General features: G+C 59.0%; 2 protein-coding genes across 7 annotated transcripts; both read right to left on the bottom strand.

Annotated features, from left to right (window-relative positions):
• Nucleotides 1-1411: 1411 nt before the first annotated feature.
• Nucleotides 1412-15950, bottom strand: OSBPL7 (oxysterol binding protein like 7). Of its 5 annotated transcripts, none has more exons than XM_045813767.2 (23): nucleotides 15779-15947; nucleotides 14284-14438; nucleotides 14048-14173; nucleotides 13810-13863; nucleotides 13064-13177; nucleotides 12647-12757; nucleotides 12411-12528; nucleotides 11664-11767; nucleotides 11200-11292; nucleotides 10983-11115; nucleotides 10808-10902; nucleotides 10523-10618; nucleotides 9498-9632; nucleotides 8940-9033; nucleotides 7983-8230; nucleotides 7704-7841; nucleotides 4656-4719; nucleotides 4453-4531; nucleotides 3362-3506; nucleotides 3127-3271; nucleotides 2913-3039; nucleotides 2593-2715; nucleotides 1412-2442 (listed from the first exon to the last, which is right to left on the bottom strand). In XM_045813767.2, exons 2-23 carry the CDS (start codon nucleotides 14356-14358, stop codon nucleotides 2334-2336), a joined length of 2526 nt encoding a protein of 841 aa, XP_045669723.2. In that variant the 5' UTR covers nucleotides 14359-14438; nucleotides 15779-15947; the 3' UTR covers nucleotides 1412-2333. The 5 variants fall into 5 exon arrangements, 4 of the variants coding, with proteins under 4 accessions (XP_045669723.2, XP_045669722.2, XP_045669721.2 ...); XM_045813766.2 differs by having other exon boundaries at nucleotides 9498-9635; XR_006782678.2 differs by having other exon boundaries at nucleotides 2913-2995; nucleotides 9498-9635; nucleotides 10523-10902; nucleotides 15779-15950.
• A 2038-nt stretch (nucleotides 15951-17988) lies between these two features.
• Nucleotides 17989-23419, bottom strand: MRPL10 (mitochondrial ribosomal protein L10). 2 transcript variants are annotated; one of them, XM_087854463.1, is made up of 6 exons: nucleotides 23334-23372; nucleotides 22608-22645; nucleotides 20826-20995; nucleotides 20337-20501; nucleotides 19921-20065; nucleotides 17989-18946 (listed from the first exon to the last, which is right to left on the bottom strand). In XM_087854463.1, the coding sequence occupies exons 2-6, from the start codon at nucleotides 22642-22644 to the stop codon at nucleotides 18690-18692; spliced, it is 774 nt and encodes a 257-aa protein (XP_087710589.1). In that variant the 5' UTR covers nucleotide 22645; nucleotides 23334-23372; the 3' UTR covers nucleotides 17989-18689. The 2 variants fall into 2 exon arrangements, with proteins under 2 accessions (XP_087710589.1, XP_045669765.2); XM_045813809.2 differs by lacking the exon at nucleotides 22608-22645 and having other exon boundaries at nucleotides 23334-23419.
• Nucleotides 23420-23518: the final 99 nt, after the last annotated feature.

Genomic DNA, 23518 nt, shown 5'->3' on the forward strand with positions numbered 1-23518 from the left:
CTGAGCCACCTAGGCGCCCCTGGACCTTGTATTTAAAAAACCTGAATGTGTGCCAGTTTTGGCTTTTTTTTGGGAATGGGTTGAGGTTCTCTCTGGTACATGGTATCAGGGGAGTGTATTTGTTTTAACTTTCACGCCCTCTGGAAATAAACTGTAGAAATGTGGAGGGGGAGGGGAGAAGAAAAGGAGGATTGGAAGGGTTGCCATAGTTCAGGGGTCCCCTCTGTTCCTGCACATACCCCCCACCCACAGAAAGTGTGACTTGCTCTGGGCACATGCATCAAACCAGAGTAGGGCTTGGGGGCCTGTCATTGCAGCGGGACAAGGTGAGGGGCTAAGGGACAGCTAATGAAGTCCGGAGCCTGGGCCACTTTCCATACATTCTCCTCTGACGTAAGAGAAGCCGAATGAAGGAACGAAGTCTCCAAACCGAAAGGGAAGGCTCTTGACTGAGACCGCACAGCTTTGGTCACAGAGCTGGGACTGGACTCAGCCTTGGTTGGATGGGGGAGCAGAACTTGTTCTCTGGTCCCTTCCAACCCCGCCCCCCACTCCCACCTCTCCTTGGACACTCATCAGCCTAGGGGTGGGAGGAGACCTGACCTCGGATGCTGGGTGTGGGGGTCAGCACTCTGTGCCAGAGGGGGACGGGGACCACACAGCTTTCCGGCTGAAGAGGGCAGGTTTTTCCTCTAGGTGCTCGGAAGCAATGGATGTATTTGAAGCAGGCCCGAGGCAGCCTATCTCCTCTTTTAAAATATCACCCTAGGGGCACCTCGGTGGCTCAGTCAGTTAAGCCCCTGCCTTCAGCTCAGGTCATGATCTCAGGGTCCTGGGATCTAGCCCTGCATCCGGGCTCCCTGTTCAGCGGGGAGCCTACTTCTTGCTCTCCCTCTGCCCCTCCTCTCCGCTCGTGCTCTCGCTGTCAAATAAATAAATAAAAGTCTTTTAAAAATAAAATATCACCCTAAAAGTCGGCATTAGAACAGAAGTGCCCCGGGGAGCTTCAAGGTGATAATCCAGGCAAAGGTTGCAAAAGGCCCAGCCTAAGCCAGGGGCAATCCCGAGAAGGGGCCGGAGCTGAGGCATCTGAGACAGAATGGACAGGACACGAGGATTAAGGGAGAGAGAGGACATGGGCTGTTTAGCCCAGGTGAGTGGGTAACTGCGGGCCTTCACTGAACTTACGCATGTGTTTTTATTTTTATTTATTTATTTTTATGGGGGGGGGAGAGGGAGAAGGCGAGGGAGAATCTCGAGTAGGCTCTGCGCCCAGTGCGGAGCTCGATGTGGGGCTTGATCTCACGACCCCGAGTTCACGACCTGAGCCAAAATCAAGAGGCAGACACTTAACCTACTGAGCCACCCAGGTGCCCTGAGATTATGTGTTTTTAAATGAATGGTCTCAGGCCAAAATCTCGGACAGTCTTTATTGGCGCTTGGAACGTCGCTGCGATTCACCTTCCTCGCAGGCGGGCGGGGCGGAAATGAGCAGCAACAGGGGCGGACAGCCAGCTCGGGCCGTCCGGGCTACATGGGGGACCCTGCTCGCCCGCAAGCAGTACACGGGTACACGCACACATGCACACACGCCTACACAAACCCACTCTCACGCGTGCTCACTCCCTCCCTCGGGGTCTGAGGCCAGGCGCCCTGCCTGCTCTGTCGGCTCCCTGCCTCCGGGACAGGCCTCCTCCACTCGGGGGGGACCTGCTGAGCTGCGACGGAAGGAAACCGCTTGAGGACAAGGCCGAAGGAGCTGAAGCCGCAGGCATTTAGCAGTTTGGGAGAAGGGGATCCAGGAAGATGGGAGAGCTCGCCAAGGACTAAGCAAAGGGAGCCCCGACGGGCCAGGGCGTGGGGCAGAAGATGCTGGAGACGGGCGTGGGAGGGACGGGGGGTGGAAGAAAAGGCCATCTCTTCTCCTTCGCTCACTCCAACTGAACAGCTGGGGCCAGAGCCGTGGGCATAGGAAGCCTGGGGAGCATCAAGGGGTCCCCTGTGTCCTAGGAAGGCACTAAACAGGGAACAGGTCCTGGAGAGCCTGGAGTCTCCCCCAAGTACCCCAAGGGGGACAGAAGGGGAAATGACAGAGCAAGAAGGGACTTACATGCTGGTTGTCCAGGGCAACAAGACTGGGGAAGCAAAGATCCTGCTTCCCACCCCAAATGGGGGGTGGGCAATGGGCTGAGAGGCAGGCCCTCTGGCCAGCAGAGGGGACGGAGCCAGAGCTCTGGGGCAGTGAGCGGGGGAGCCTGGCCTCACCCGTATGTCCGTGGCGGGCAGAGGCAGGAGGGAGGAATCCGAGCCTCCTGCCCCCGAGGGGGCCGGGGCTACCAGAGCACGGCCCCGTCCAGGTTCCCGTAGCCTGGCTCAGCCCGCAGCCTCCAATACGTGTTGTTGGTCACCCACCACTCCTTCCCACTGCTGTCCGTCTGCCGCCTGGGGGAGGGAGAGGGTGAACAGCCGGAATGAAGGCCAGGGTTTCCGGATGCTGCCTCCCACAGCCTGCCGCTCGCTTGGAGCAAGAAGGCGCTAGGGGAAGGGGAGGGGAGCCTGGAAGGCAGAGACCCCGGCAGAGGGCAGAAGTACCGGAAGAAGCGAGCCTGGTGGATGATGTTGTTCTCCTCCATCACTCTACGCCTGTCCCGCTGAAGCTGCTCGATTCTTCTCTTCTGGGCCTCAGCGGCCTGTATGTTCCCCTCCTCCAGGTACCTGAGCTTCGAGACAACAGTCAGTGGAACTGCCCCCCAGACCCAAGGCCTCTATCCCCTGCCCAGCTCTGTCCCCGCCCAGGACCCATGTCCCTGAGGCAACTCCATGAAGGCAGGACAGGCCCAGCTCTGCGCGGAAACCCGCGGCGGGGACGGAGGAGCCCAGCGGTTCTAGGGTGGGGCCTGCCTGACACTGACCTCTGGTCTGGCCGGAGCCGCGTGTCCGTGGAAGGCAGTGACCGTTTCAGCTCTGCTGTCAGCTCGTTCAGCTCCAAGGCAAACTGAGTGAAGCCGAAGTTTCGCTCATGGTCTGGGGGCATTGAGTCTGGCGGGAAGGCAGGGGGCTGGGGCAGGTGGACTGTGCCGGAGCCGCCCTCACCCCTGCCCAGCCCTCCCCGACCCCCCCACTTACTGGGTTTCCAGATGCACTGACCGCTGGGCAGGGTCCCCCGGTAGAGCCCCTCGTGCCACTTCCCGGAGAGCCGGTGGAGGACGCGGCCACTCCGGCTGAACACGGCACCCTGCACCTCGTGGATGTTGGAGCTCCAGTACTTGGCCTGGGGTGGGGGTGGGGGCAGGGCACTTAGGGGCGCACCCCCCCCCGGGGTGAGCCGCTGGGGGCGGACAGGCAGGCTGGGGGCGCCCACCTTGCAGAAGGTGATCTTGCAGTGGCAGGAGCTGTCCTGCGTGTTCCGAATGAGCACCTCCCCGTAGTGCTCGATCCAGCGCTGGCCACTCAGGATGTTGTGAATGCATGACGTCACCTTGTTCCACTCAAAGTGGTCCCCGAACCTGAGAGGGACAGAGCGGGGGAGGGCAGCAGCGGGCCGGCCCTGGGGCGCAACTGCCACCCTGAGCCGGGGAGTGGGTCGTGGGGGTCTGTGGAAGGAGCACGGGGGCCCAGTTCTGCCCCTGCCGTGGAGGATGACATATGTATCCAGCAGAGCGGCCTTCGCCGAAAATCTGAGGCCAACACGTCTCCACTCATTCGATCACGCTCCTGAGGGCCTACGTCACGGGAATGAACACACAGGCAGGGTCCCTGCCCTTCGGTGCCAGGGACCAGCGTAGCTCTGCTCACGTCTGTTGCCCGGCTCACTCCCCACTTGCACTCACTACTCTAATAGGAGAACAGACTCGAGGCTCTGGGGCAGCACGTCTCTTCGCTGCTTGCATGAATTATTAAGTGGCAGAATCAAGACTCCCAGCCAGGACTTCTGACTCTCGAGTCCAGGAGCCTTCCGCCTGCGCGCCGGCCTCTAGCTGACGCCTGGACCACGCGGGCTAGGCCGCCTTCTCCTCTGGCTGCCGTCCCCACTTCTAAAATGACACGAGCTAATGAGGGTGTTTCAAATGTGGTTTGTGCTCGGTCCTGAGGTCAGTTTAGGTTTCTGTGGGTGTGTGTGTGTGTGTCTGGGTGTGTCTGTGCATCGGCTTGAAGTTTCAAATGCATTTCTTACTGTGAGTCACGGTCAAGAAAGTGTGAAAGCCACTGCATCACACGACCTTGATGAGCCCTTCCCGCTCTACTATTCTAAGATTTTTCACCCTTCTTTATGCACAACCCTGTAAATACAGGTGTCACGTGTACAGGCACTGCCCCACCTCAAGCAGCTTCAGGCCAGACCTTTCTGTCCCGTCCCTGCCACCTCAGCAGCAGCGGCCTGGAGGAAAGCCTGTGGGCGGGGCCTGGCTGCCGAAGGCTATGAACACCCACCTGGGCAGGCTGACCACCCACCTGGGCAGGCTGACGTTAACCGTCCCCACAGGCACAATCTCCAAGGATTTGCCCCAGAACTTGTTCTTCCACTTCATGTCTGGAGGTGGGTTGGGAGAGGGAGAGGGAGAGGGAGACGTGAGACCAGAGAGTGTTCCAGCACCTACCCCCCGCCACGTGCCCTTCGCCCCCACGTCCACCTCACCATGCCCCCCACGCCTCACCTTGCCAGAAGATGAAGTTCTCGGACTCTGCGTGGCACGCCGAGATAGGGGGGTGGTGGGAGACCTTGGTGAGCAAAGAAGGTCTCTGGACTCTGCCTCTGAGGACCCCGGGGTCTGCTCCCGACCCCACGGCTTCCCGAAGTCCCTGCCCCCCATTCCCAGCTCCCCTGCAACCCAGAGGACCAGTTCGTTTCAGGTCTCTTGTCTCTGTCGTCCTTGGCCACCACCCAAATTCTATCGTCCTCTCTTTCCCCATGAGGCTTCACTTTCCCTCTTCTTGTTCACTCCCCCCGAGAGGCCCAGAACCCCTGTTCCAGCCTACGAAGTCCTCTAGCAGTGACAGCTGGGGCCTCTCCTGTGCCCTCCCGAGTACCCTCTCTCCCCTCACCGTCCTCTCCCTCATCACTGTCACAGCCTCCACACCACAGCCCTGGAAAAACCTGGCCTTGTCCCTCTTGGAACGGCTCCATCTCTGGAACTTGAACTCGGGTATCCCACAGCCCGCAGCCTGGCCTCTCTCCCCATTCCCTGGGGCCCACGGCTCCTCCCAAGACGTCTCTGCTCTGCTTTGTGGCGGCAGCTCCGGCTTCACCTCCTTCCCCACCACCCCCTCCCACCCCGGCTGAGATTACTCCGACACCTCCGCCCTCTCTCCCTGCACCCCCCGACAACCCGCTGCCACCACTCGCCGCAACGCCTAGCATCGATCAGCCTCCTCTGTGCCACGCCTGGCTCCCTGCTCCTTAGACACACAGCACACACTGGCAACTCCTCATTCTAGCTGTGTCCACACACAGGCCCACTCCTCCTCCGTGGACGGACACCCGACCCATCCCCTTCACACCACATTAACGCCCCCATCAGAGGGACGGCAGAGATGGCAACTCCTTCCACCAACTTACGGCTCCCACCCTGACCCCAGTCCCCCGAAACCCACTGCCAGGCCCAGCTCTTCCCCACCCCGCTGCCTCGCACCCCTTCCTGCAGGCTCCTTTCTCCCCATCCCCCCTCTGCCCTGCAGTCTTTCCCTCTCCATTTCTCCTTCTCTCTGAACAGAAACATCTCCTGTTTCTTCCATCTTAAACAAGAGTAAACGTTGGAGCACCTGGGTGGCTCAGCCCATTAAGCATCGGACTCTTAGTTTGGGCTCAGATCATGATCTCAGGGTACTGAGATGGAGCCCCGCGTCTGGCTCTGAGCTCAGTGCAGAGTCTGCTTGTCCTTCTGCTCCTCACCCCTGCCCCTCTCTCTCTGTTTCTAAAATAAATAAATAAAATCTTAAAAAAAAAAAAAAAAAAAGCAGGGGCGCCTGCGTGGCTCAGTCATTAAGGGTCTGCCTTCGGCTCAGGTCATGATCCCAGGGTCCTGGGACCGAGCCCCACATCGGGCTCCCCAGTGGGGAGTCTGCTTCTCCCTCTGCCTCCTGAGCCTCCCCCTGCTTCTCTTCTGTCTCTCTTTTTCTCAAATGAATAAATAAAATCTTTTAAAAAACACAAAAATACTTAAAATCTAAACAAAACAAAACAAAACTGCTTCAACTCTATCCCCACCTCTGGCTGAAACCCTCTCTCCCTCTTCTTTCCCTCCTGGTAAAACTTTCTGGAATCAATATGTTTCTCTATTTTAATTTAATCTTTTATTTATTTACTTATTTATTTAGAGCTCACACACAAGGCAGGGCAGAGGAAGAGAGAGAATCCCATGACCCCAAGATCATGACCTGAGCTGAAACCAAGAGTCAGTTGCTTAACTGACTGAGCCACCCAGGCAGGCCTAATTTTATTTTTTAAAATACACTCTACACCCAACGTGGGACTTGAACGCAAACCCTGAGATCAAGAGTCACATTCTCTACTGACTGAGCCAGCCAGGTGCCCCATTTTATTTAATTTTATTTTAAGTAGCATTTTTCTCTATGTTACTTCTTTTTGCTACACACCCACTGTAATCCAGGATCAGCCCCCAGCCTTTCTCTGAAAGCTCCCTCACTCAGGAAACCAGGGACACCTCCTTGAAGTCCTGGGGACCACCTGCCCACCCCCTCACCTCAGAGCTCCTCTGCCTTCCCTGCCCAGCCTCCTCTCCAGACCCTCCCCCTGGGGCAGCCCATGGCGTCACCTGTCCTCTAAGCTGGGGACTCCCGGGTCTGTCAGCCCCACCCTTGGCTCCCGGAGGAGCTCCACGCCCACATGGCCCAGGGCCTACTGGACATCTCCCCCTGGAACTCAAGCCCACACGGATAAGGAGTCTTGCTAATTCAGTCACCTGCCTCTCGTCCTTTCCATCTTGCTCACTGGCACTGCCACACACCCGCAGAATCCCCCAAAGCAGATACTCGAGGCCACTTCCCACGTCTCCCTACATCGACCACCTCCCCTATCGCTTGCGTAACAACATTCTGCGGCCCACCGAGTCTTGTCAAGAACAACGCAGACACAGCTCCCGAATCCAACAGCCATGCGATCCGCCTGCCGCCGGCCAAGCGCTGGTCCTCAGCAGCCCTTGCACAGTGACCTTCTCTGACCCACCCGCACACAGCCGCCTGCGTGCTCTTTAGGGAGCCCGTCACTACTGCCGGAGACCCTCCGATGACTCCCCACGGCCTCCGAGGTTTGAAAGCCACCTCTTCTCCTACAGGGCTCCTCAGGGTTTGGCCCCGTCTCATCTTCAGCTGCGTCTCTTGCTCTTCCTAAGCATGCTCCATCTGTTCCTTTACACTGTCTGGAGCATTCCATTCTCCACCCCGCCCCCACCGTAGTACTCCTCGTTCCTCCCTCAACACTCAGCTCCCGATCAGCCCCTAGAGTCCGCCTTCCGCGAGGAGCTGAACAGCAGCCTGGGAGCTTCCAGGCTCTAGAACACGGCACCGTAACTCCTTGCTTCAAGCCGGCCCCCCACACTCGGCCCGGGGCTCCCCGGAGCAGAGGGCCCTCTGCGCTACCACCACGCGGCACAGCGCCTGGCACCAAGCCATCTGCCCTGCGCTCTCCCCCGGCCCCGGCCCCCTGACCGCCCGTGTGGCCCACCCCCTTCTTCCGGGGCACACACCTGCTCGCTGATGAAGCGGAAGCCCCGGTCAGGCCGCTCACACTCATAGGTCTCCCCCAGGACGGGGTTGAAGGGCTTACAGCCTGCTCGGTGGTACGTGGACGAGTAGGCAGACACGGCAAAGGCTGCGATGTACACCTGCGGGGGGGGGGGGGGGAGATGCCATTGAGGGGGGAGGGCAGCGAAGGGGGGGTGCCACCCCACTGCCGGCAAGGACTGGGGGTGCCGAGGTGGAACCCCGGCAGCGGGGAGGAGCCCGGCCGGGAGTTGGCGGGGTACCATGCGCTCGCAGGGGTCGGCCGTGCGGCTGGCCTGGTCCAGGAGGCTGCTGTACTCGAGCTCCTCGCACAGCCGCTGCAGGGTGTTGAGCGGCTCGTTGAGCTGCACGGGCATGGACACCTTGGACAGGTCCTTGCCGATGTTGTTCCGCAGTATGTTCCACAGGCTCACGTCGGCTCCTGGCCCGCTGGCTGCCGGCAGGCAGCGGCGACGCGGGGGCCCTGCAGCTCTCCCTGGAACACAGGCCCCTGGGGCCCACCCAGCCAAGTCGCTCTCCCTCCGGGCACGGCATCCTGACCCAGCAGGTGCCCAGGCCAGCCCCGAGGCGGCGCCCCCCCCCCCCAGAGGGGCTCCTAGACAGACTCACTCCCAAGCCCCCACTCTGGACTCGGTGCAGGGCGGGGCCACTGGGGAGCCAATTGCAGATGAGCTCCTGGGGGACTTCGGGGGGCAGTAGGGCCGAGAACCACTCCGAGAGGGTGGTCCCCACGGCCGGAAACCCTGCACCCCAGAAGCCCTTCCTGAACCCCCACCCTTATCTTCAGCTCCCCCTCCATAAACACAGAAACTGATGTCAGGATATAGATTATTCAGCCCATTTTACAGATGAAGAAACAGGCTCTGAGAAGTAAAATGACATGTCCAAAGCTACACCGCTGAAGAGCGCCGAGGTGGGAGCTTCTGCCTCTGCCTCAGGCCCCAGGCGAACCTTCTCAAGAGACTGCACTGGAGGTTACCCCGGGGCCCTGAGCCTGACCCAGCCCCAGAGCCACTCCTGGAACATTCTGCAGCTCACAGCTTCACCTTCCTCGCCTCCTGGGGTCACTTCTGGATCAGCATCCAAAGCCGTCAGCCCACCAGTCACCCCAAGAGACGGCCTCCCAGGGGCCTGGGCTGTGGACAAACACCACTTCTACCCCTTCTCAACCCCTCCATGGCTGCACACCCAGCGGGCACCTTTCTGATAGCGCTCAGCTCCCCTGAGGTCCAGCACCTCCTCGGACAGGCTGGTGGTGATTTCACTAGTGCATGACTCCTCCTCCTCTGAGCCCTGGGCCGGGACAGATGACAGGCTGGGCAGACTGGGCCTCCCGGGCAGCTGGGCAGTGCCCAGGGCCTGGTAAGACCCTGTGCCCTGCCACTTTGGGAGGGGGACGCCTGGCCCTCTCGCTGAGGGGAGAAAGCTCAGGGACTTGGTGGTACACTAGGACAGGGCAGCAGGGCACTGCTGAGATCCAGGGCAGGGGGCAGGGCAGTGCTGGGGCTGACAGGCTCGCAGGAAGATGGCAGGGTGGGGCTGAGGCAGCCGTCTCAGGAGAACCAACGAGAACAAAGCACACTGAGCTGAGGAAGGGTCCCCAGCAGAGACTTCTGAGCGGGGACACAAACCCAGCAGGTCTGGACACATGGCCAGAGATAGCAGCCGAGGTGTTAGAAAGGATTTGGGAATCTACAGGTTCCAGTCCCTCTGGACCCCATCCCAATATTCCCGGGGCTCCCCCTCCCCAACCTCACCTCATTCTCAGAAGAGCTGGCAGAGAGGAGAACCTCACAGGCATCAAAGAACTCTGTGTGGGAATCCGCAAGGGACAGGACGCTGCTCTGGGACAGCTGGGGGGTCAGCTCCCGCCCCTTCATGTACAGAGCTTCCTGCTGTGGGAAGGAGGGGCGTCAGGCCGTGCTCCCCGGGGAGGGGAGAGAGCATGGGGGGATACGAAGGGGTGCCAGAGGAACCGGGAGCAAGGAGACAGGTTCCCCACGGCCACGCACTCTGCCGGGCGCTGGCTCTGAGCCGGCCTCCAAGGCTTCCGAGTGTATTAACACATCCCATCCTGACGCTCACCCTATGCGGCAGGTGCGATCATGACCTCCCACTTCGCAGGTTGGGACACTGAGGCTCAGGGCCACAAAGCGGGCGTGCAATGGAGCCAAACTGAAACCCACGGAGCCCGGTCCCAGAGTCTGTGCTCAGAACACCTAAGTCCCAGCTCAGCCAACCCTCAATCCACAATTGTGGGAGCCTGGGCCCCCATCGGTCAGATTCTTTGACTCTCTGTTTACTCCACCATGAACTTGAGGGTAAGGATCATGGCCTCACAGGACCCTGAATTAAAGGTAAAAGCACTGTGCACACACTGGCCAGGCAGGAATGACCACGATGAGGCTGCTGCATGAAAGGGGCTGGAGCTAGGCGCGCCTGGGTGGCTCAGTCGTTAAGCGTCTGCCTTCGGCTCAGGGCATGATCCCGGGGTCCTGGGATCGAGCCCCGCATCGGGCTCCCTGCTCGGTGGGAAGCCTGTTTCTCCCTCTCCCACTCCCCCTGCTTGTGTTCCCTCTCTCACTGCCTCTCTGTCAAATAAGTAAATAAAATCTTTAAAAAATTAAAAATAAAACAAAATAGATAAATAAGTAATTTTTAAAAAGGGGGCTGGAGCGAGGACTTCTGGGCCGTTTCGGGTCTGAAGACCAAGAGTGCCTTGACTTCTGCCGAGGAAGAAGGTGCAGGAGAAACGGTCCTCACAGCCTAGCCTGGCTCCTACCTCCTCCGGGTTGAGGGAGCTGAAGGAGTCCGCAGTGGTGTCCGAAGACACGGAGAGTGAGTGGAGGCGCCTCGGGCCAGCGGAGGCCTCGGAGACCTGCAGGGAGAGGGTGAGGGGCCAGGGGCCAGGAGGACAAAGCCCTCCCCACCTCACCACGCTGCTCTCTGCACAGACTGCCTCTGCCACCCACTCTCTCCCCAGACCCGGCTCTGCTCTCCGCCCCAGGCCTGTGGGCCTCGGCCTTGAGCCCTCTCCTCCCGTGGCTCCCCGGTCCCTGAGCCTCACCCCCATCCGTGACAGCTCTGAACCCTGGTGCAGGTCCCTCAGTCGGTCCCACTCGGCAGTGAGGGCAGCCAGGACGCTGCTGAGGGAGTTGTGCACTGTAGGGGCAGGGGCAGGCATCAGGCTCCTCTTCTCCCTGCCCCTGCCTGCCCCTGCCGCCCCTCCCGCACGCACTCACCCTTCTGGGCCAGGGCCCAGAAAGTACGCTGCAGGTGGGCATAGTCTGGAGGCGGCAGCCCGCGGGGACCTGAGGGGTCCCGGGACTCTAGGTAGCGAGACAGGTTGGGAACAGAGCCGTGGAGACGACCCACCTGCAGGTGAAGGGCAGGGGTCAAAGGTGACAGCCTCCTTCACGGCTTCCCACCCGGCGGCTTGGGGTCCATGCCCCACCTCACCCGTCCAATGGTGTCGTCCTTGGCAAAACTCTGTGTGCACCACATGCGGCTGGTCCGCTTCCCCTTTCTGGGTCTCTCGGTTGTCACTGAGGCCTGGCACGTGGACGGCAGGGGGGTGGGGGGGGAGTGTCACTCAGGGTGGGGAGAAGGGCAGCAACCACGAAAGCCAGGAGAGAGGCAGATGGCCCCAGAGGGGGGCACAGAGACATCTGACATCGCAGAGGAAGAAGACGGACGCCCTAGTGGATGCGTGGGCACAGCAGCAGGGGTCAGCCCCAAGGGGCAGAGACACGACCCTGAGACAGTCTGGACATGCGAGGTGAGTCAGCTAGGCAGATGCGTGGCTCTCCAGGGAAGAGCAGTGTATGAGGGAGCCTGGGGAGCTGTCCCAGGGACGCGGTGGGCACGCAGGCGTCTAGTGGGAGAGACCCCAGGCAGGCCCCTGCCTCCCCCCCGGCCCTCACCTGGTGCGTGGGGATAACAGGGGCCGAAGGGATTCGGTGCAGCGATTCCAGGCTCTGGAGGAGTCTGTGTAGCTCCTGGAGCTTCCCCTGACACTCAGATAGCTCTGTGGGAAGAATGAATGAGAAGTCCCTCTCCTAACACTGACTGGGGACCCCAAAGTCTGTCCCTCAGCTTCCCGTCCTCCTCCAAACACTTCACCGGGCAGCCATAGAAACCGGGACCCGGGATCCCCCTCCTTGGCTCAGGAGCCCAAAGCAGTTCCCCGTCTCAGCCCTGGTCTGGCCTCACCCTGGTTTCCTGAGAGGGCTGGCACCCCAACCCCCACTGTCACCACAACACACCTGAACCCTGCTGCCCCCGTGCAGACTGCCTCCTTCCGTCCCCGCTTGCTGGCCTTCTCTCTCCCAGGCCAGCATCAGAGGCGCCTACTCCAGGACCCCGGCTCTGGAGTGCTCCCCTTTCCTGGCACTACTCCCCAGGACCCCTCGCCGCACTGGCATTCTGTATCTTCTTGTTCCTGAGTCCGGGCCTGGGGCACAAGCCCTGCCCTCCTCTCTAAGACTGGCGCTCCCCAGGGCAGGCCCGAGTAGACCCGGTGGGCTGGAGGCCGAGGCTGTCTCCTCCAGCAGCCCAGGTTCCCAGAGGCCGGGATGGAGATGACAGTCCTCCCCCTTGTGACTGTGGATGCCACCTAGACCCAACAGCATGGGCCCTGCCCACGAGGCGCAGTGCCACAGGCCCCTCACCATGAGAGCAGCGGTCTAGCCCATCACTGTCCCTCAGCCAGGAAGACACCTTCTCCCGAGGTCCAACCCCAGGTAGAGCCGAGGCGCTGCCAGCTGCTGGAAGCTGGGCGCCAGGAACCTGTGGGGTGAGTCGAGGGTGAGGTGGGACAGTGCCCACCTCCCTGGGTCTCATGGTTCTCTGAAGCCACCACCCCTGGATCCCCCTGTCACCTGCCCCTGCACAGAGCCCTTCTTACCTTCCGGTGAGTGGTGCCGGGCAGCGAGCCTCGGGGCATGTCTAGGCGCTGGGCCAGGCGGTGGGCACGAAGCTGGGCCACCCAGCTCTGGAACAGGTCCTGGGATTTGATCTGCAGAGGCGATGAAGACGGGGAGGGAAGCATGAAAGGAAGGGCTGCTTCACAGTGCTCCCCAGCTTGTGCAAAGGCTCCTTGCAGGGAAAGCAAAGCACAGCTTCCCCAGCAGTCTGAGCCCTTAGCTCTGTGCCTGTGTGCAGAACAACCGAGAAGGCGGTCTGCCATCGGCCATTGTATACGATGGGAACGCCCTTGCTGTCGACCTCAGGGACAGACCCTCAGCCCCCGACCCTCTCAGGTGTGCCCAGTGTCTCCGCTAGGCTGGGGCCCAAGCCACCACTCGGCTCCCAGGAGTGTCACCTTGAGGTGGTAGATGTTATCTTCGGTGTCAAGGTCAATGCGCTGGGCCTTTTTGTTGATGGACATGACAGACAGTCGGACGTCAATGGAGCCGTGAAGCTTCCCCTTGGTGATCTGGAATGCAGGGTTGGCAGGGGGGAAATGGGACTTTTTAGGCCCCCAGGGACCACAGAGCCACCGTCTTTCTAGAGTCACCTAGTCACCTAGAGGTGACTCTAGGCTCAAGGGCCAGGCAGTGGGTTCACCCTCACCCCCAAGGCACAGTGTCGGCAGGGACTTGTCAGTCATCCTCCTGTGCACAGAACACCCCACTACGTCAAGCCACATTCTGAACTCAAGGGAGTCACAGAGCAAGGAAACTCTCAGGAACCCACAAGGCCAAGAAGGCAAACACCCTCTTGGAGCCAGAGCCTGAGCGCGTAGGCCTTCGGTTCCCGTTCCCAGCACAGGAACAGGACGAGGGCTCGGAAGAGAAAGCTCCCGTTTCCTGGACACTAATTTTTGTGCCGGGTACTGTCCTGAGGGCCCTCACCAAGATGGGGGGAGTACGACGGGGGGATCGTGTTCTCTCCATCTTAGAGATGAGGGAGTTGAGGCCCAGGAAAGGAACTTGCCCAAGACCCCACATCCAGAAATGGTGTAGCTGGGATCAGACCCTGCTCTGGTGGCTTCCAGATATCCCTGCCTGCTCAGAGCATTCTGGGGCCACACTCATCCCACGACCCCCAGCAGAGGCCCTGACTCACGTCTTGCTGAGTGGTTGCATAATGAAGAATCCCGTCCTCGAGCACGAAGTATCTCTGTGACATGGCCGAGAAGGAACGAGAACCCAGGAGGCCGAGAGGAAAGGGTATGGGGAGAGAGCAACCACACACATGGACTTTTCTTCCCCTCCACACACACAGCCCCTATACTGCCCACGCCCTCTTCCACGCCCCCCTCCGCCCCTGCATCTGGCCCCTCCCTTTGCCCTGCCCACCCTACCTTGTGCCAACCCTTCAAAGGCCACTTCCTCTTCTTGAGCAGGTGGCCTTCCTGCCTCTCCGGCATGATGCCCTCTGCTCCCAGCCTGCTCCGAGGCTCCTCCACCACCTCCCACAGCTCAGAAGCCTGCAGCCCAGGACAGAGAGGTAGGAAAGCAGTGGGGAAGGTGACCAGATCTGCCCCCCATTTCTGGGCCAAGCTCTCTCCACCCACTGCCTGCTTCCCCACTCTCAGACCTGCTGGGCACTGCTCGGCTTTGCAGACAGAATGCTCTCGGCCAAGGAGTTAGGGACCCTCTCTTGGAAGTCCATGGAGAAGGGAGCAGCCACTCCCTGCCGAGAAGGTAGAGCGCGGTGGAAGGAGAAGGATGTCACCTTGTCCTGAGGGGACCCTTGAAGCAAGAGAGAGACCCCATGAGCACCTCCAACCCCTCCTGCCTCGTCTGAGATAAGAGCTCACCCACATCTGCTCACCTGCCAGGCCTTGCCAAGTGTCCCTTCTGCACCCTGGGCCGGTTTCCCTGCCCACACCCTCCGGCTGCGGCCACCACTCGGAGGTGAACGAGCTGAACTCGCAGCAGCCCGCAGGCCGGTGCCAGGAGAAAACCACAAAAGTCTGCCCAGCCCCACCTTGGGCCCACATTCTCAGGCTCTAGGAAACACTCAGTGCTTTCTCTGGAGGATTCCCTGCGGGTGATCGGAGATGAGGCATGGGAGTGAAAAAAGAGGCTCTAAAAAAGGACGGAGGAATTCAGAGACTGGAAGCAAGATCTCAATCCGGCTTCTCTCTCTTCAGGACCCCTGGACATCCCTCCCCTCTGCTGCCCTCCTGCGCCAGAGACCCCTCCTGCACGATCCCTCGATCCCTCGGCAGAGTGCTCCTAATCCCTTCATCCCGACTCCCCACCAGTCGGTCTCCAGATCTTCTATCTTCTGCATGGGGGAAACTGAGGCCTGAGACAGCCCCCTCCCCATTGTTCCCCATGCCTCACCCTAGGATGCCTGCCTGAGACCCTCAGTCCCCCACCAAAGCCTCCCTTCTATCCTCCCAGTCCTTGCGGCTCCTGAGAAGTACCGCCCACCCGGAGGGAGCAGGGGACAAGGCCCATGGAGGCACTGTGTGCAGGAGAAGGGGTGGCCAAGAACATGCCAAGGTCCACACAGGTCCCGCAGCAGTGCCCACAGGCGCCCTTGGCACCAGCCCTGGCCATCCTGGCTCCACGGGGAGATCAATAATGCATGAGGCTGTGTGTGTGAGAGACAGGGAGGGCACTGGAGGGGCGAGGCTGGCCCGAGGCTGGGCAAACGGCTCAGATCTTCCAATGGAGCCAGCAAGCACCTGAGGAGCGGAGGCCAGGAAGGGACAGGGACGCGGTGGGCTAATGGTGGCCAGGAGGTCGGGACGGAGGGGCCCGTAGTACAAGAGGCTGACCCGGGGTGGGGGGGGGTGGTGGTAAAACTCCTGCATCTGGCCATTGAAAGTTCCCAAACTCTTCCGGTGTTTGGGTACCCCTGTGCCCTTTTCCTGGCCCCGGAGGACCCTGGCCCCTCACTGCTGGCAGGTGGAGGGGGAGACTCTGTCCGTAGAGGGTGCGGGGTCGAGGTGAGCCAGGTTGGTACCCCATCGCCACTTCCATTCCCACCCCCGTCTCCGGAGGGGCAGACCCGCCAGCTTCAGGTGGGAGGAAGCCTGCCCAGGCGATGTCAGCTGATGCCAGCACGGCCCCCTTACCCCAGGGTCCATGGACGCCAGTGCTCCTTGGCCCGCGCTCCGCTCTGCCTCTGAGTCACCGTCTCCGAGTGGCCCGCTCCCTCCTCACGGAGCTGAGCAGTGGCAGCAGCTGCTGCAGGAACCAGGAAGGAAGGAGACGTCGGAGCCTCCCCTCCAGCCGGATCTCCCCACCTCCCCCTCCCCGGCCCCTCCTCCCGCCAAGCTCCGGGCGGCCGCTCAGCTCTGCCCCCCTGCTCCCGGGAGGACTCAGGGCTGAGCGGACTCCCCAGCACCGAGGTAGCCTGGGAGTGGGGGCAGAGTCCCCACTGGGCGCAGTTCCAGACAGATCACGGAGGACTGGGGAGATGCTGGCCTCAAGCCAGTGGTCGTAAAGGGTTTACTCGGACTAGCATGGCCTTGACCCCACTTAGTACCCAAGGCCATTTCCTTATTAACCGCCCCTCTCTCGTTTTACATCTGAAAATAGATTGCAAAATTTGGAGCCAGCAAAGGTATCAGGTTGACGGGAAGGGATGGATGCCCCTGGGGGACCACAGTAGACAGTGCCAACAGCGCAGTCAGCAGGGCAGCCACGGGGGGGGGGGCAGGCAGCAGCCCCCACAGAGGCCGTCATCATGGGTGATGCCCACCGGGGCAGGACCCGCCAGGGCTGGAGGCATCTATGAGTAACACAAAATTCCCCCCTTGCAGTCTCTGGATCGGGAAGGGGTCTGCAGCAGCGACCAGCTGGCTGTTAGCAAAGGCTAGCTGGAGCCAACTCAGGGACCCCCGGCCTCCCTTTCTGAGCGCCTCTGCTCTTCTGCTGGAGTACTGGGTTCAGCTCAGTACTTGATTCTAATTAAAAATCAACTCTTAAGAAAGGTCTAAACCTGGGACTCCTGGGTGGCCCAGTCGGTTAAGCATCTGACTTGATTTTTGGCTCAGGGTTGACAATGAGCCCTGCTTCGGGCTTCGCGCTCAGCGCAGAATCTGCTTGAAATTCTCTCTCTCGGGGCGCCTGGGTGTCACAGCGGTTAAGCGTCTGCCTTCGGCTCAGGGCGTGATCCCGGCGTTCTGGGATCGAGCCCCACATCAGGCTCCTCTGCTATGAGCCTGCTTCTTCCTCTCCCACTCCCCCTGCTTGTGTTCCCTCTCTCGCTGGCTGTCTCTCTGTTGAATAAATAAATAAAATCTTAAAAAAAAAAAAAATTCTCTCTCTCCCTCTGCTTCTTCCCCCACTGGCAGACATGTGCTCCCTTAATACATAAAATCTTAAAAAAAAAAAAAAAGTCTAAACCTCATTAAAGTGAATGCAAAATGGACTGACAGCTTTACGGACAGTGAAGCTGCTTTCTGGAAATGGAGTTTTTAATGGCGGGGCCTCAAGCATCACCAGCAGGTGAAGGGTGCAATGTGGGGTTCTTTGATCCAGAAAGGATGTGGGTCACCTCCCCCACCAACCTCAGCCCCACCCAGGCCTTGGTTTACCCTACAGGATCTTAGACATCTCTCCGGAGATGCCTGTTCTCTCGGCCATTCAGAGCCTCAGCACAGCTCCTGCAGCCTCAGGAAGGCGGTGGTGGCACCCAGCAGGGTTCTGGGAGTCAGGGAGGGCCCTGGGCAGCACTGGCCAGACCAGCTCTGACATCCACGAGCCTCAAGGGCCTTTTAATTCACTTCGTATTGACCGAGCATCCCTGGGGCATACAGCACCGAGCTGGGCCCTGTGGGAAATTGGTCCTGGACCAGGCCACAGAAAAGCTGGTGAGATTGTCAGTCACAGTGGTGCCTCTCCAGGACTAAGGAAGAAGCTGTGGCACTGCCCCAGGTCTGGGAGGAAAGTTCGACAGCCACGTTCCCTACTCCAATCAAGGACAAGGGCAGGCTTCTAGTTAAACATCCTTCTTCATTAGGAACTTCTGGTTCTCCAAGATTTGGAGGAGGCCTCCCACTCAAGAGCCTCCAGACCCCCTCATTAATGCGGAATTCTGGTTTGCCCCAGCTCTTTTGCTCAGAATCCCCTGGGACATGTTAGCTACCGGGCAAAGCCGGCAGCTGCCTTCAAAAGGACAAACATGTAAGAGATGCCATTTGTGGGATTGGTCCAGGGAGGTAAGAGACCTGGACACGGAAAGAGGAAGGATTTTCTAGGAGGGGAAGTGAGAATCAGAGGTAGCCCTGAGAATAAGTCTACACGGAGGATAAGCTTGCAAACAACAAAACAGAGGAAGTACAATGCATTTCATTTTATCGTCAGTGCTCCCAACCTTTCCATAATGTGACACGCCCCGAGGGTGGAGAATGAACATCCAGGCACACCCAGGACCCTAATGAGGAAGCTCCAGGGCAGAAATTCAGGGCATGGTCTTCTGCGCAGAGAGGCCTATTCGGCCTCTTATTAGCTGCATGACCTTGGGCAGACTACTGAACTTCTCCATGAAATGGGGGTGATATGGTGACATGGTGAGAAGAAAAGAACCGGGGCGTGTCAAGTAGTGAGCACAGAGGCTGGACCACAGGCTCTCCGGAGATGCCACTCTTAGCACAAGTACCGAGGGAGCCATTCCAGCACGGCGGGCCCATGAGGGGATAGGCTGGGAGACACGTGCAGCAAGGGACAGAGGACATGGAGGCAGAGGCAACCTCCCCACATGTTCAGCTTCTCTGCCCTGGGCCCAAAGAGCCAAAAGCCTGCTCCTGTGAGGCCCCAGGGTGGGGACACTAGGGACAAAGACAGCGATTCCCAGCCTCCATTCGGAAATGGAGCGTCTCTGCATCCCCGGGGTGGTCTTGTATCTGAGGAAGTCGGGGTCAGTGAAGTCAGGTCACGAACGCCACTCCCCCCGCCCCAGTGCTTCCACATCGCTGATGGACGAGGGCGCGGCCAACGGGGTAGAGTGTGCTTGTGGGCAGGCTGGGGACAACGGGCTGGTTATGAGTTCGGAGCAGGGTCAGGAGAAGCAGGCTGCCCGCTGGCCGGCGTGCCAGAGTCCCCCTCCTGTTGCTGTCGGATGTACCGGTCCAGCAGGGCCGTGAGCTGGAAGGGCTGGTGCTGAAGCAAGAGGTGGGTCTGGGCCATGTGGAAGGTGAGTCCGCCTACCAGCTCCCCCTGCACCAAGGCCAGGCTGGGAAGCTGGGAGTAGTTGATGAAGCCCTGCCTGCTGAGAATGGTGTCATCGATGCAGCCACCTGGAAGAACACGGGGTCAGCACGGCCCCCACAAATGCCTCCCTCTGAAAACAACACTCCAGCTCAAGGTTCCGACACGTGCTCTGTTGCCCTTCTCCACCTCCCAGCCTTCCCCCAAATCTCGTTCCCACGCCTGCCCCACCCAGCTCCCCCTCAGTTTGGGACTGAGCCCCTCCCTTGCTTCCTAACTCTTCCCTAGAAAACCCTCACATAAGACACCCACCTGGCCCAACCCCCACCAAGTCATGGTTTCCTCAACTTTCTTAAGGATCCACAGAGCGTATGTGTAGCGGGGTAGGGGGTGGTCCACAGAGACCTAGGCAACCAGTCTTCGCTACAGGAGAATCATCTCCGAGGATCCCCAGCATCAGGGGAGTCTGGGAAACATTGCCCCCTGCCCCTCAGTGCCCTTTACCTGGGCTATTTAAGTCTCTCCGTCTGTGTGGCTTCCTGCGCCCCACTGCTAGACTCTAGGTGTCTGAACGTCCTCTGCCTGCAGAGCCCCGTCTCTGCTTTCCCTCCTCTTCCTCCCAAGGGCAGAAATGATGCAGGACCGGGGCGCCAGGGTGGCTCAGGTGGTTAAACATTGGACTCTACTCTTGGTTTCGGCTGAGGTCATGATCTCAGGGTCGTGAGATCCAGCCCTGCATGGGGCTCCCCGCTCAGCACGGAGTCTGCTTCTCTCCTTCCCCCCTCCCTCTGCCCCTCACCCCGCCCCCCTGAGCAATCTCTCTCCCTAAAATAAATACATCTAAAAAGAAAGGAAGGGAGGGAGGGAGGGCGGGCGCAGGGTAGTGAGCCGACAGAGGTTCCGAAGGGACACAGGCAGCCCTCAACAAATGATGCTACTGACTCAGGCCCCATCCGTGAGAGGATGTCCCCCCAAGGTTGTCCACAGTTTTACCCACATGTACTCAGCAGATGGCACCCACGCCCCTTCACCCCATCCTCGACCCGCAGGGGTGCTGGCTCACCTAGCAGTGGCAGGAAAGGCACACCCTTCAAGATTCGCACCATCTCCTTGACCTTGGGCTCCTCGCTGACCAGCAGCAAGTTGTGCCCCACAAAGAGGGGCAGCAGGTTTTGGTACTTGGAATCCTCTAGGAAGGGCTTCAGAACCTGGAACAGCAGGAAAGACGGCTTCCTGGGGACAAGTGGAAGGAAGGGGTGGCCTGATGACAGGCCAAGTCAGGCCGGGGGTGCCAGCTGACAGTCTCCTCGGCCCCCAACCACAGTGTAGGCACCGGGCCGGAGGGCTGCTTGCACCGGGGGCCCGGCAGGGCGGGGCGATGGGGGAGGGGTCGAACGGACCCGATCTGGGGAGCGGCCCTGCGCTCTGAGTTGGCGGGGCAGGGGAACGTGGCGCCTGCACCCGAGGGCTGGTCCCTACCTGGTTGGGAAAGATCTTCATCAGGATCTTGTGCTTCCGCAGCCGGTGCCGGATGACAAGCTTGTCCTCCGCACTCAGAGCCACATTCTGACAGACAGCTATCATTCGGTTCTCTCGGAAAACTGCATCTATCTCCCGACGAAGGAGCCGGATAAGGCCTGTCTCCTGTAGTCAGGAAGGGATGACCAAGGGGACATCAGCCGCCCTTCTCCTTGACCCCCCTTTCTCCCTGGGGGACGGGTGCTGGAGCTCCCAGTGACACCCAAACGTGGGCCCGTCCAGTCCACAGAGCCCAAAATGCCAAGCAGAATCAAGTGCATGTGTCATTTTAAAGCATCTGGCCCACGGGGTCAAAGAGGGGAAGTAATGATGTGGAGGGCTGGGTCCTGGAGATCTACTTCATTATGGCTTCTACTTCATTATGGCTACGGAGACAAGATCACTTCAATCCACCACCCCAGCACCAAGGCCAGGCGGTGTCCTCCTTACCTCCTGTGGGGGCCTGGGGGGACATGGTAGGCATCGTGGGTTGACAGCGGGTTTTGGGGGGATATACTCAGTTACGGCCATCAGCTTCTGCCGCTGGAAGTGCATCACACGACGATGGCGGGTAACAGCCTTGGAGCCACAACGGACAGTCTGGAGGGTGGGCAGCCGGCCTGGGAGGGGAAACAGCAACGCTGTGACGTGCAGCCTTTGGGAGTCCTTAGCTGGCCTCAGATGGAGAAAAAGCCCACCTCTGGGCAAGACAACCACGGCTCAGAGAGCTAGACACAACACAAGAGTGGGACAAGGAATTGTCTGCTAGGAATCCTAAGTCCCCCGAACTTCCCTTCTCTTTAATGGGTGACCTTAGGTCAACTGCTTGATCTTGTGAGGTTCCCATTTCTCCAGCCCTTCTATATGCACAGAGATGGGGATAAAAGATGAGAACAAGAGAGAAAGTATTTTTTGAACACATTAAAAAAAGGGGGGAGAGGATTGAACAATTTTTTTTCTTTTTTTTAAGATTTTATTTACTTATCTGAGAGAAAGTGATGGAGAACACGAGCCGGGGTGGAGCGGCAGAGAGAGAGGGAGAAGCAGGCTCCCTGCTGCAGGGAGCCCGATGCAGGGCTCGATCCCAGGATCCCAGGATCATGACCTGAGCTGAAAGCAGATGCTTAACCCACTGAGCCACCCAGGCGCCCCACAAATTCTTTCTTAAATGGCCAAATAGTAAATATTTTAAGTTTGAGAACCATACAATCTGTTACTACTACTCAACCGTACCGCTGTGTCATGAAAGCAATCCTAGACAATACGAAACAAGCAGATGCGGCTGTATTCCAATAAAACTTTATTTATAAAACATGGTGACCAGTCCTGCCACAAGAGGCCAACCCCTGGTCTAAGCCAGTGGTTCTCAAGGTGTGCTCCCCCCACCCAGCCAGCAACATCAGCATCCCCTGGCAACTTGTTAGAAACACAAGCTCTCAGGGCCTCTCCTGCCCTCCTGAATCAGAGGGGAGCACTGGAGGGGAGCCCAGCAAACAGCGGTTGTAATACGCCCTCCAGGTGTTGCAGATGCATGCTAAAGACTGAAAACCACTGCTCTAAGCACTGCTCCGAAGCCTTCACCCATGATTTGAAGCAACGGGGAAAAGAAGTTCCACGGCCCTCACAGCTCCCCCAGACAAGCCTCCCTTCCCACCGTTCTGGTTTACAGGCATCAGTGGCGAGCACCCCTCAGAAGACAAGGGAGCCACTTGAAAGCCGTAAGCCTAAGTGACCCCTTCATCTTCAACAAAAGGACCCTGGCGCTAGCCCTTTCCACTTTCAGCCCTTCCTAAGATTAGGATGGGGTCTCAGGGAAAAGTTCAGCTGGAAGAGTGCTCTAACAACAGAGCATGGAGGTTTGCTGGGGTGAGAGGTTTTTTTGCCAGCAGCCACAAAACCTAAGTTAAGAACACGGGCTTTGGATCAGACAGAACGAGGTTGGTTTTGGGGTTTGGTTTGTTTTTTTTTTCTTTTTTTTTTTGAGAAAAAGGGAGGGGGGCAGAGGGAGAGCGAGAATGTCAAGCGGGCTCCAAGCTCAGCAGCATGGAGTCCGACGCGGGGCTCAATCTCACCACCCTGATATCATGACCGGACCTGAAACCAAGAGTCCGATGCTTAACCGACTGAGCCATCCAGCTGCCCCACAGATGCAACCAGATTTTAATCTCTTCTGGCACTTAATAGCTGTGACCTTACCACTCACTCAACTGGTCGAAACTTGAGTTTCCTCACCTGTAAAGAGGAGATGATGATGACTTCTCCATGACATGCTTTAAGATTTAAATGAGATAATACATGTAAATCATTTACCACCGTGCCTGGCCTATGTTATGTGCGCAAAATCATTCATTAAACAAACGTCTATTGCAAGCCTACTAATGCCAGGCACCACGTCACCTGCTGGCTATACTGAATGAACATGGTTCTGCCCTTACGGAGTTTGAAGTCTAATACAGGAGACAGCACATAAACAAATGCAAAATTACAGACTGTGAATGGTAAAAGGGGTCCATGAACAGGCTGAAAAATACAGATGTAACAGGGGAAACCTGCTTTGCAGAAAGTAGCCAGGGCAGGCCTCAGCAGGTGACATTTTAGGCTGAGACCGTAAAAAGGTGGCACAGCGCCAAGGTCGGGGCGGGCAGTGGTTCAAGCAAAGGAAATTAGAGGCGAGCAAGAGCTGGGTGGTGGATTACAGAAGTCCAGAGAAGGGGGACTCGGCGGAGGGAAGAAATATTGTGGTTGTCGCTGACGTTGTTGCTGCGCTGCTCTTACTACTACTGTCTGCAGTCACAGGGAATTAGACGGAGGAGGAGACTAGCGATCTAGCTGGGGTCATGGGTCATCGGGAGCCTTCTGGAGTAAGAGATTGCGGGAGAGGATCAGTAGTGGAGGAGGGGAGACAGAACTAGAGAGCACCGGACGGAACGCGCCGTGAGGACTTGGGCCGCTCCTTACCCGCCTGGGGCAGGAGACGCCCTCGCAGCATCCCAACCACGGCCGCAGCCATCGCCACCGGAAGAACAGACGGGAGCCGAGAGGGACAGAAGAAGCTAAGAATTGTGGGAAGTCCTGGGGCCGGAAGTCGCCGGCTGGAGCACTAATCCGCATGCGCCGAACCTTGCGTCTGCGAGCCCGCCCCG

The sequence above is a fragment of the Ursus americanus genome, chromosome 23, assembly GCF_024610735.1.
Source record: "Ursus americanus isolate L20-20 chromosome 23, mUrsAme1.1.p, whole genome shotgun sequence".
Lineage (NCBI taxonomy): Eukaryota > Metazoa > Chordata > Mammalia > Carnivora > Ursidae > Ursus > Ursus americanus.